This window comes from Symphalangus syndactylus, chromosome 8 (assembly GCF_028878055.3).
Source record: "Symphalangus syndactylus isolate Jambi chromosome 8, NHGRI_mSymSyn1-v2.1_pri, whole genome shotgun sequence".
NCBI classification, from domain to species: Eukaryota; Metazoa; Chordata; class Mammalia; order Primates; family Hylobatidae; genus Symphalangus; species Symphalangus syndactylus.
This window is the reverse complement of record NC_072430.2, coordinates 28,316,170-28,328,695: the sequence shown is the minus strand read 5'-3', so window position 1 is coordinate 28,328,695 and position 12,526 is coordinate 28,316,170. Positions and strand designations below refer to the sequence as shown.

The 12,526-nt window shown below is 35.9% G+C and overlaps 1 protein-coding gene across 5 annotated transcripts in view; it reads right to left on the bottom strand.

Annotated features, from left to right (window-relative positions):
* EML5 (EMAP like 5) overlaps positions 1–12,526 on the bottom strand; it is a 185,202-nt gene that overhangs the window by 95,617 nt on the left and 77,059 nt on the right. For all 5 annotated transcript variants that reach the window (XM_055288479.2, XM_055288480.2, XM_055288481.2 and 2 more), the window contains exons 14-17: positions 10,588–10,774; positions 4,690–4,795; positions 3,213–3,306; positions 2,174–2,274 (exon numbers count right to left, since the gene is read on the bottom strand). In XM_055288479.2, the coding sequence (XP_055144454.1) occupies positions 2,174–2,274; positions 3,213–3,306; positions 4,690–4,795; positions 10,588–10,774 (488 nt within the window). The remainder of the gene's footprint in view (positions 1–2,173; positions 2,275–3,212; positions 3,307–4,689; positions 4,796–10,587; positions 10,775–12,526) is intronic.

The window sequence follows — 12,526 nt, the reverse complement described above, 5'->3', positions numbered from 1 at the left end:
TCATGCCTGTAATCCCAGCACTTTGGGAGGCCAAGGCAGGTTGATCACCTGGGGTCAGGAGTTCGAGACCAGCCTGGCCAACATGGTGAAACCCCATCTCTACTAAAAAATACAAAAATCAGCTGGGTGTGGTGGCGGGCACCTGTAATCCCAGTTACTCAGGAGGCTGAGGCAGGAGAATCACTTGAACCCGGGAGGCGGAGGTTGTAGTGAGCCGAGATTGCACCATTGCACTCCAGCCTGGGTGACAGAGCGAGACTCTTGTTTCAAAAAGAAAAAAAGGATAGTTGCTCTGTACTGAATATATACAGACTTTTTTTCCTTGTCATTATTCCCTAAACAGTATAACAAACTATTTACATAGCATTTACATTATATTAGGTATTATCAGTAGTCTAGAAATGACTGAAAATATACAGAAGGATGTGCATAAATTATATGCAAATACTATATCCTTTTATACAAGGCACTTGTGCAGCATGGATTTGGATATCCTTGGGGAATCCTGGAACCAATCCCTGATACTTTCTGATGCCGTGAGGTACAACTGTATTATTTGCTGCTAATTTGCAATTACAAGTGACTAAGGTGCCTAAATGAAAAGTTTGTTTAAGCATGTGGAAACAAAATTACAGACGTAAAAATACTTCTTTTTACTTTGTAAATGCATATGCTGTTATCTGATGAGTTTTTGATAAAGTGTTAAATCCAAGACTGAAAATTAATTCATGTCCCATGTAATTTACAACTTGAAAGTTCCTTGAACTTGGGAAATGTCTTCACTAAGTTTATTCTTTTCTAATAATGTTTTACTTCTTCCTATATTTACACATTTTCTCTGAACAGTTTCAATTTATTGAGATTTTGATGTCACATTGCTGGAATTTATAAGTATACTATTTAGAAAACAGACATACTTTTTATTTTATAGTTACAAATGACTAAAGTAATATAACATTTCACTTTTGTATCATTTAATAGCATATGAGTAATTTTTTTAAGCTTTCATTTTCAGTTTAGAGTAAGAACATGTCTTTAACAGAAGAAAAAGTCTGGACATAATTTGATTAATCTCATATACTGAATTCTTTTGCAAGTATGAATACTACTGTATTAGTCTGTTATCACACTGTTCATAAAGACATACCCAAGACTGGGTAATCTGTAAGGAATGAGGTTTAATTGACTCACAGTTCCACATGGCTAGGGAAGCCTCACAATCATGGCTGAAGGTGAATGAGGAGCAAAGTCACGTCTTACATGGTGACAGGCAAAATTGCTTATGCAGGGAAACTCCCATTTATAAAACGATCAGATCTCATGAGACTTATTCACTTCCACAAGAACAGTATGGGGAACTGCCCCCATGATTCAATTATCTCTACCTGGCCCTGCCCTTGACATGTAGGGATTATTACAAGTCAAGGTGAGATTTTGGTGGTGACACAGCCAAACCGTATCAACTACATAAATGCAGCCAATAAATGGCAATAAATCTTGTGTTTGTTTAAAATGCATCAATACAACAGTAAATTACTTTAAAAAATAAACTTACTTTAGATAATTTTAGATTTTCAGAAAAGATACAAAGGTACTAGAGTATTCTCTTATACACTTCAGTTTCTACTAATGTTAACATCTTTTTTTTTTTTTTTGAGACAAGGTCTTGCTCTGTTGCCCAGGCTGGAGTGCAGTAGGAGATCACAGCTCACTGCAGCCTTAACCTCCTGGGCTGAAGTGATCCTCCCACCTTATCCTCCCAAGAAGCTGGGACCACAGGTACACACCACCATGCCCAGCTAATTTTTTTTTTTTTTTGTAGAGACAGGGTCTCACTATGTTGCCCAGGCTGCTCTTGAACACCTAGGCTCAAGTGATCCTCCCACCTTGGCCTCCCAAAGTGCTGGGATTATAGGCATGAGTCACTGTGCCCAGCCAATGTTAACATCTTATATTAACCATAGACCATTTGTTGAAACTAAGAAACCAACATATTTGATACATTATTATTAAATGAACTCAAGACATCACTCAGATTTCATCAGGTTTTCTCCTAATGTTCCTGTTCTATTCAAGGATGCAGTCTAGGGTACACACTGCACTTAGCTAAATTACTGTCAAAAGCAATTAATTTCTTAAAATTCTATGGAGTAAAAAACAAGCACTTTCTTACCTGCTTTACGCCAAAATTTCATGTGTTTAATTCCAGCTGTAATTAGTTTATCAGGCACATAGGGGTTCATCTTTACAGCAAAAATCTTATCTTTACTTCCTCTGAAATAAACATCAAAATGTTTTAGCTCTGAAGATTCATCATTCCTATATTAATCTCTTGCCTAATCCATACCCTATCTTGATTACTCTATTTACTGAATATTTTACCTCTCAGGTTTGGGCTGTGCATTTGCTTTTTCTCATCATTTTAATATGGTAACTCTGCTCAAGAGAATCTCAAAAGACAGAAATGGTCAAAACTGAACTTCTTTTGGACAGCATCTATAATACCTACTATAGTACTGTGCCACAGGGAATGCTATTTGTGGCATGAATGGGTTAAAGGCAATTTTAAAACAATACTTTGTTATAGCTTAAGATAGCCTTTCCAACTACAAAGTTCCTCTTAAACTGTTGTTAATTTGGGCATTATCTCTATGCTCCATAAAAAGCATTTATCTATATATTTAAAGTGCTTTAACATCACTTTAATAAATAGCAGGTTAAAATCTCTGACACTGTTGACTAGTTCCTCCTTTAAAATATTGTTAATACTACTATAAAAAAATACATGCTCACTGTAGAAAACTTAGAAAAATGAAGAAAAATATAAGAAAATAAAACCTATAACTCCTTTGTGACATATACGCATATGTATCTTTTTTCACTTTAATATATGAGCATTTGATCATGGTCTCCAACAGCTATATAATAGCCTATCATACAGTAGAACACACTCTAACTGTACATGGAGATTTTAGATAGTTATATCCAATGCCATATTATAGTTATATTTAAAAGTGGGTTCACAAGGGATAAATCTACAAAGAAATTCTGAAATCATTTACTATGATTATATTATTTAGTCAATGGTAATAAACATGGAAGCAATAAAAAGTTACATATTTGCTTGATTTCAAAATTGTTTTAATTAAAAATTTTTTTAAGTCCAAAGTAATTCTAGTATTTTGCAAATGTGATATCAATTTTTTTCCTACCTTGCTATTGAAAGTTTCTCTCCTTTCTTCCAGTCCCACAGCACAATAGTATGGCTATCATCTATGCCAACTGATGCCAAACGTTTCCCATCCGCTGTGGAAAATTAATGAGAGAGATAAACTGACTATTAACATTCAGAAGAGAGAAAACATTCAGTATATATTCTACACCCACACCCTATATTTAAAATTTGATAAAATAATGTTAAATGTTAGGCATGCATACAGCTATAAAAAGAACCAGAATTTATAAGGGAGAGAGAATAAAAGTTTCTCAAATCATCTAAATATATCTGCTCTCATCGCACCTGACCCCCTCTTCCTTATCTGTCCATCAGGTTGGGATGGGAGGAGGGAGAAAAGAAAAATGGAAAAAAGAGATTAAAAAAATAGAAGGAAAGGGAAAACTAACAAAGGGATGAAGAAAATATTTATTTTAATTAAATTCACCATAAGAAATTTACTGTAATATAAGAACTTTGAGTAATTATGAAAAGTTAATCAAATGAAAAACACGTAAGTTACAACATACTGCCACTAATATGACTACTTTTAGTAAAGGTCAATCATATCAAGCAATACATAATGAATATATTAGACAAATCACTGCAACAAATGATCAGTGAATATCTTATGGGTGTGCATGTTTATAGGCTGTAAAGGCTCAGACCACAAGAAAATATTTTCCATTTTACCACACTTTGCAAGGCTCTGTTAGTTCCTCATTGCTCCAGTATTTTTCTTTGTGACTCACTTAAGTTTGCAATTCATTTTCTAGTTTCTTAACTGTTAGCAACTCTTTGAATATGTATATATATTTCCCTCTGAACTCTACTATGGATAATTTATCACTTCAGCAGAACAGCAAAAGCATTAATTCACTGTTTCTTAATATAGAATTCTCTATTAATGTATTTCCTCCCTCTTCCCAATTCACACCCTAGCTTTCACCGTAGACCTATCTGTAGTGGTCAAACTTTTAAACAAACAGAAAAGCACTAATATGATTTGAAATTATTTTTACAAGACAGTTTAAAATTGTCACTGTATAAATATGTCTAAAGTAAGTATTTCAATTCTCAACTCTTTCTTTGCTAGCCTTTTACCCTAAACATTTCCAAAGTTTACTCTAGCTATAAAACAGTAAGTGAGATCAGTGCCTGCCCAACGTGGGAGATGCAAACCACCTGTGGTAACTGAGATGAATTTAGGTTGTTATGTAGATAAACATTTTTATGTTAATAGAAACGTGCAAATTTTAATAGGTATTAAAACTATACTCATTAAGTTATAATTATAAACTAGCTAGCAAATCCACACTTTCATAGTATTTGATAAGGATAACAGTATACACATTTGATAAAAACTGTGAATGTCACAGCTAAATGACAAGCTTAGGTAACACTGACTTAGATTAAAATGCTATGTGTTGCCTCTGCATTTTGTTCATTCTTACTGAGACAGCAAACAGCCTTACCTGAGAAATCAACGGCACTAACACCATATTGGTGGTGGCCCTTTAATATGGACAATGGTTTAATGGTCTCTGTATCCCATATATGAATTGAGGGATCTCTACCAACCTAAAATAGAAATAATTATAGAGGCTATTATATACAATTATTTATTTCCATATCTACTAAAAGGAAATAAAACGAGATTTTTACAGCTTGACTTATTTATCACAGAAATTTACTAAATAAAAATTTAAAGCTAACTATATAAGTGACTGATATTTTTTTCTTATGCTTGTTCAAAAGCTAATGAGGCTAGGCTCAGTGTTTCCAGGAATGATGTAACTAGAACTACGTGACTTTTATCATACATTTCATCAATAAAAACAATAAATGCTTACTGAATATCTATTGTTTCTATGCTAGATACAATGAGCAATAAGACATTCAGGTAACTTTTGCAAACTCACTGGGAAAACAGGACATTATCAATGAAAGACAAACACCTCTTAATAGATGCTTAATGAACATGAAAAGGCTGTGGAGAAAGAGTCCATAGAAGAGAAGGTACTGGAGGTGGGCCTTCAGAAAGTACAGAACTTGAATATAAAGAATTCTAGACTAAAATAATGGAGTAAACAAATATTCAGAGGGGCTTAAAGTACCAAGCATGTCTACAGACCTGAAAAGGCAATTTTACTGCAGCACTCTGTCACTTATTTTTTAACTTGGTTTATGATGTTCACTAATACACAGGTAAACTATCAATTCTTAATTATTCCTCTAGACTCAAGTAATAACTTTCTTTAACCATAAGCATAAAGAGATATAATATCTTTGTATATAGAGACAACTCCTGAAATAATTAATAGAGCTGTCAATTATAGTTAATTTTGAGACTGATTTATTTATTTTTTATATTTTTTGAGACGGAGTTTCACTCTTGTTGCCCAGGCTGGAGTGCAATGGCGTGATCTCAGCTCACCACAACCTCCGCCTCCTGGGTTCAGGCGATTCTCTTACCTCAGCCTCCCAAGTAGCTGGGATTACAGGCATGTGCCACCACACCCGGCTAATTTTTTGTATTTTTAGTAGACACAGGGTTTCTCCATGTTGGTCAGGCTGGTCTCAAACTCCCGACCTCAGGTGATCTGCCTGCCTCGGCCTCCCAAAGTGCTGAGATTACAGGTGTGAGCTACCGCACTCGGCCGAGATTGATTTTATAAAAAGATATAACAAATAACACTGCAATTAGCCAATATTTCACTAAGTTATTCAGCCAAACATTACCAGTAACTTTTTAGAAAACTTTTAACATTTTTTATGGGTATACAGTAGTACCAGTAACTTTTAAGTTTTCTTTTTATATAAAAACTTCTACAGAATTTGATGCTTTTGATGATTTTACTGTACTACTCTCTTCTGGTTCTCTGGTTTCCTTTTTTTTTTTCTTTTCTTTTTTTTGAGACAGGGTTTCACTCCTGTTGCCCTGCTGAAGTGAAATGGCATGATGTTGGCTCCCTGCGACCTCCGCCTCCTAGGCTCAAGTGATCCTCCTGTCTCAACCTCCCAAGTAGCTGGGACTACAGGCATGCGCCACCATGCCCAGCTAATTTTTGTATTTTTTGTAAAGATGGGGTTTCACTAAGTGTCCAGGCTGGTCTTGAACTCCGGGGCTCAAGTGATCTGCCGCCTCAGTTTTCGAAAGTGCTAGGATTACAGGCATGAGCCACAGAGCGCAGCTTCCTTGACTCCTACTACTGAGTTTCCTTCTCAATTTCCTCATCTGTTACTTAAATACAAACCTCTCCCAAGGTGGTCTTTAATTCTTCAGTCTTCTCATTCTTCATTTTTGCCCTGAGGTATCTCACTTCTATAGTTTCAGTGGTTAAATCAATAAATACCTCCCAAGTCCTTCTCTCGAACAGTTACTTTTCCTCTGAATCCAAGACTTACATTTTTAATTGTCTACTGGACATCTCACCTGGAAATTATGATGATGACTAACACTCACTGAGAAGTGATTTATGTGCCAGAAACTGTTCTAAGCACCTTACGAACATTGACTCATGTACCAATCACAACAACTCTACGAGATAGGAACAGAAAATATCCTTATTTTAAAGGATGAAGAAACGAAGGTAAAGAGAGGTTAGGTAATTTGCCAGTAGCGAATAAGTGGAAAAGCTTGGATTTCAATATCACATTCCATGAGGTATAGACAGTATTTAGTATAATACTGAGTACTATTAAAGTACACTTAGGGCATCTCACTCAGGGATGAAGGGGAGAAGGGAGAGGTTGGGAGAGTTCTTAGATAGGCCTAGCCTAAGTCTTAAAAGGAGCAGAAATTAGATAAAGTTGGAAGGTTGAATAGAAGTGGAGGGGAAGAGTTTTCCAAGACGAAGGAACTAAGTAAAAGACATGAAATAGCATTATATGTGTTGGACAAATTCTATGTATTTCAGAAGGCAAGAAAATAGTTTACAAAGAGGCAAATAGTAAGAGATAAAAAGGGGAGTTGGAGAGTCAGACTTGGTTAAATGCCTTGAATTGCATTGGGTGCCAACTTCCAACTCTGCATTAATGTTATGCCTCGAATTGCATTTAACCAAGTCTGACTCTCCAACCTCCCCTTTTTATCTCTTACCATTTATAGCTTGTGGCTATTTAGACAGCTGTTTAGACAGCCTACAAGCTATTAACACTAATAAATATGGAAGAATTTTAAGACTTTTAGAAAGATTACTAGTGAATGGGGAAAATGGATAGAGGAAAAAACTTAAGCAGAAGACTAATGGCTATAGTAATGTTTCAGAAATTGTGAAGCATTGATTGTCAGTAGAGATATGGAAAAATTAAAGACAAAAAATTGAAGATAAAGAATAAATACATATTCAGGTGAAAGAATGGGTGCTACTTGAGGACTGACTAGCTTTAGGGGTGAAGAACAAGATTAACTTCCAGGCTTAGGCAACCAAGTTAATATAGTGCTATGTTCTAAGAAGGAAACATAAAGCGATGAACAGGTTTGGAAGGGAAGATTAATCTTACTTATCTCCATTTTAGACATGTTGAATCTGAGTTGCCCACAAGACATCCAAATCAGTGTATTTTTAGTGAATTGTATCTATATATACACACACACATACACACATATATACACACACATATACATATACACACAGAATAATTTGTCCAATTCTTGTACTACATTGTAAGCTCCCAATAGTGGCAGCCAGTCTGAGTTATCTCTGTGTTTCCCCCACAACATTTAATGCTTCTGAATAGGAAGCACTCAACAAGCATTTGCTGAATTAAACAAAATTTCCAAATTATAGTACAATTAGTCATGTTACTCGACTTTCCAGGTAAGTTTCTTTCACATTCTTTCATTTCCACTTAAGATCACAGTTCCTGACAAGGGGTTATTCTTTGTATTTAATTCTCCAAAAGACAAAACTCTCTAGATTTTTCACCTAAATTTCTTTTTTTAAAATTGTTTCATTTGGGAAAAGTGCTTCTTACAAAAGGGAAGCTGCAAAATACAGAGATCTCTGCAACAATTATTTGTTTTTTTCTTAAAGTGAAAGAATGGGTGGGATCCAAGGAATCAAAGCAGTAGATGGACAAACCAGGAGCATCCCTGAGTTATTTTCAGGAAACAGAGCATCAAAACACAAAGGGAAAATTTCCAATCAAGGAATTCTTCCAACGACTTAACTTTATCTAGTCTCAGGGATTCCCAAGCCCTCCCCTTCGGTGGAAAAGCATGACTTATTACTGCAAACCCATTACTCCACTACAATAAGCACCTTAGAACAGAGTTTTTAATCACATCTGTCTACCTGAAAACTCAGAGGTGGAATGAGGCAAATACCCACAAAAACAAACACAAAAACCTGACAACAAAATGTCCCAAATGATGACAAAGGTTTCTCAGAAAGTGCCTGTACCGGAAAAATTAGATCGTAAACCATTAAATACAACTGTGCATCCAAGACCCAGTTTGTGTTAATATATAGGATAACCAGGTAGTTTTAACCTCTGGTTAAACTACCCTCCTAATTAGTTCCTCAACTAATGTCCATAATGCATTCTAAGATTTGAACACTGTGAGTTACTCATAGTTCTTTAAATAAGCTGGGTTTTTTTTTTTTTTTTTTTGCCCTACTTTTACAGATGCTATAATACACTTAGAATGCTTTCCCCCAACTTCCCCTCTGCCAGGTAAACAACTCAGCTCAAATGTCATCATCTCTATGAGGGTTTCTTCAATTCTACTGGGCAAAATTAATCATTAGTTCTTCATTACACTGCTACCAGGCTTTGTGCATATTTCTACATTTAAAAACAGGGTGATTTTTGCCTTCCAAGGGACATCTGGGCACTGTCTGGAGACATTTTGGGTTGCCACAACTCAGGGAAGTGGGTGTTACTGGCATCTAATGGGTTGAGACCAGGGATGCTGCTAAATATCCTACAATCTATAGGTCAGCCTCCCACAACAAATAATTACCTGCCCCAAAACATCAATAGTGCTAAGGTATTGTCATAAATAACTCTGATCTATACTTAGGACACTGTATCACAACTCAGAATATGAGTTTTCACCACGGCAAGAAGTTGTCTTATTTACCTTTATATTCCTAGCACATTTCTTGGTACATAGAATGTGCTTGATGAATGTTTTTCAGTGAATGAAAGAAAGGAAGAAGGAGAGGGAAAGGAAGGAGAGAAAGAGCAAGTAAGGAGAGGCACAAAGAAAGGAAGAAGAATGGGAGAAAGAAAAAAGGAAGGAGTTTTCTCTTCTTTCAGGAAAGCTATATAGGAGGATGCAAGTTGATCCCTTTTCCACATATACTAGCTAGAAGGTATATTTACATAGTGTTTAAAGTCAGACAGACTGAAGGCTTTAGGCATTACTACCTATTAACTGATTGATCTTAAGCAAATTATTTAATTTCTCCAAACCTAAACCTCGTCATTTGTAGACTGAAGGAAATAATTTTACTCTCACATGGTTGAGGTGAGAATAAAATAAATATACATTAATACTAGTAAAGTACTTACACATAGGAAGAATCTATAAACATCATTTCTTCCCTTCCTCCTCTAGGAACATCCATATAGAGAGGTATCAGTTAAGATTTTCTCAGGGTTTATTTCAATATTTGTGCTTTCTACTTTGGTAAACCTGAATAGATTACTATCATGGTTGTAAAATAAAGAGACATAGTCCTTTGGTTTGTCACAGGACATTTGTTAAATAATTTACTGTTTTAGGTAACTCAACCTAAAGAAACCAGATTTCCAGTCTTTATGTTTTCCCTAATTTTACTATTTTTTTTTTTTTTTTTTTTTTTTGAGACGGAGTCTCGCTCTGTCGCCCAGGCTGGAGTGCAGTGGCGCAATCTCGGCTCACTGCAAGCTCCGCCTCCCGGGTTCACGCCATTCTCCTGCCTCAGCCTCTCCGAGTAGCTGGGACTACAGGCGCCTGCCACCATGCCCGGCTAATTTTTTGTATTTTTTAGTAGAGACGGGGTTTCACCGTGGTCTCGATCTCCTGACCTTGTGATCCGCCCGCCTCGGCCTCCCAAAGTGCTGGGATTACAAGCGTGAGCCACCGCGCCTAGCCAATTTTACTAATTAAAAAAACTAATATGACAGAAATAAAACAAGCCAGAGCTATGAGTTCCAAATTTAAATTAAAATAATATGAATTAAAACAATAAAAACTTTAATTAAAACTGTAGGAAAAAAGTTTGGGGTAAATTTTATTTATAATCTGAAAATAAAACCCATTCTAAAGAATTCTTTACTCTTCATATCCTAGAACATAAAAGAGATATATGATTAATTTATTTAAACTCGAACAAAGGTGTAGCTTATCTGGCTTATTGTCAGTCTTTCAAACCTACCTGGCCTGTTGCCACGTAGTCTTTCAAAGGATGAATAGTTAGGCAGAGAATATCATCATCATGACCCAGATAAAAACGCTGTGTGTTTTGCTGTCGATTATAAATGACACCCACTGCAGCCACATGGTACACAATTTCACCAATTTGAGTATAAAACAGATTACTTCGACAGTCATAACCTCTGTAACTAATATAGAAAACAAATCATATATAATTAATTTTGGCCTTTTATCTGATCAATAGAAAATATACAGGGGAGAAGTATGTACCCTTTGGGTGAATCATTCAATTTCCAGTTTTACAGGATACTAAACAATATTTTTTAAGAGATGGGGTCTCGCTCTGTCACTCAGGCTGAAGTGCAGTGGTGTGACTGCAGTTCCCTGCAACGTTGACCACCTAGGCTCAAACGATCCTCCCACCTCAGCCCTCCAAGTAGCTGGGACTACTGCTGTGTGCCACCATGCCTGGCTAATTTTTGTATTTTTTGTAGAGATGGGGTTTTGCCATGTTGCCCAGGCTGGTCTCAAACTCCTGAGCTCCACTCACCTTGGCCTCCCAAAGTGCTGGGATTACAGGTATAAGCCACCATGCCCAGCCTGAACAATTAAAAAAATACCACCATCATCTCAGATCCAATAAACTTTTATGAACGGCTCGGACTGCAAATAGCTAAATCTAAGCTATAATATAGAGTGAAAAAAAAAGGTAGCGAATAGTATGTATAGTATACTACTATTTACATAAGTATAATATTCAAATTGTATACTATAAAACAAAAACAATTGCTTTTTATAAGTAAAAGGTATAGAAAAGAATATATATTTGTATTTGTTGTATAAGTATTTCTAAAACTAAGTAATAGTAACTATCTGCAGAGAGAGGAAATGATGGCTGGGAGGGCAGAGGTGGGAGAAAGATTTTCAAACTGTACCCTTTTATACACATTGTTGGACCATGAGAATACAACATATATTCCAAAAATAAGTTTAAACAACAATTTTAAAATATGATACTCATCCAAGACAAAGTAGTCAAATCTTAAAATGGTCAATGTAAGTCTATTTATAGCAACCTTGCTTTGCACTTCAAAGAAACCCAATTCATAAAATACAACTGCATAGAAACTACTGCCATTTTAACACTGGAGAAAAAATACTTGTACTAAATAAATTCTTTTTCAAATTCTTGATAAGTATTATCAGTCAGGTAAGAAAATGAATGCAGAGTGAATAGTAGAAAAGAGTCAGATAGGAAAATCTGTTTCTGCCAAGTTGAAACGTGAGACCTGTATTGCCAGATGTTCTAAGAGAATCCAGAACCTGTATTTTGGTGAAATTAAAACATTTAGGCAAAAATGCTCATGCAAGAAGAAGTCACAATATCATTCCAAATTAGACATATTGAGGGGAGATAATTATCTCTTACATTTTACTTAATTGTTTAAAGAGGCCCATTTCCATACATATGAAACTTTCATAAGACAAATTTATTTTTTTATTTAATAAACACTTACATAGTGCTTATTATGTGCCACATAATGTTGTAAGTCACCACTAGCATTGCCTTATTCACTCCTCATCAGAACCTTGTAAGGTAGGTACTTGATACGATTTGGATATTTGTGCTGTCCAAATCCCATGCTGAAATGTGACCCCCAGTGTGGGATATTAGGCCTGGTGAGAAGTGTTTGGGTCATGCGGGCAGATCCCTCATGAATGGCTTGGTGCCATCCCCTTGGTGATGAGTGAGTTCTCTCTTGATTAGTTCATGTAAGATCTGATTGCTTAAAGAGTCCAGCAACCCCCTTCCCTTTCGATCCCTTTTTTCTTGCTCTCTCTCTTGCTATGTAACCCACCTGCTCCCCCTTTGCCTTCTGCCATGAGTAAAAGCTTCTTGAGGCTTCACCAGAAGCTGAGCAGATGCTGGTGCCCTGCTT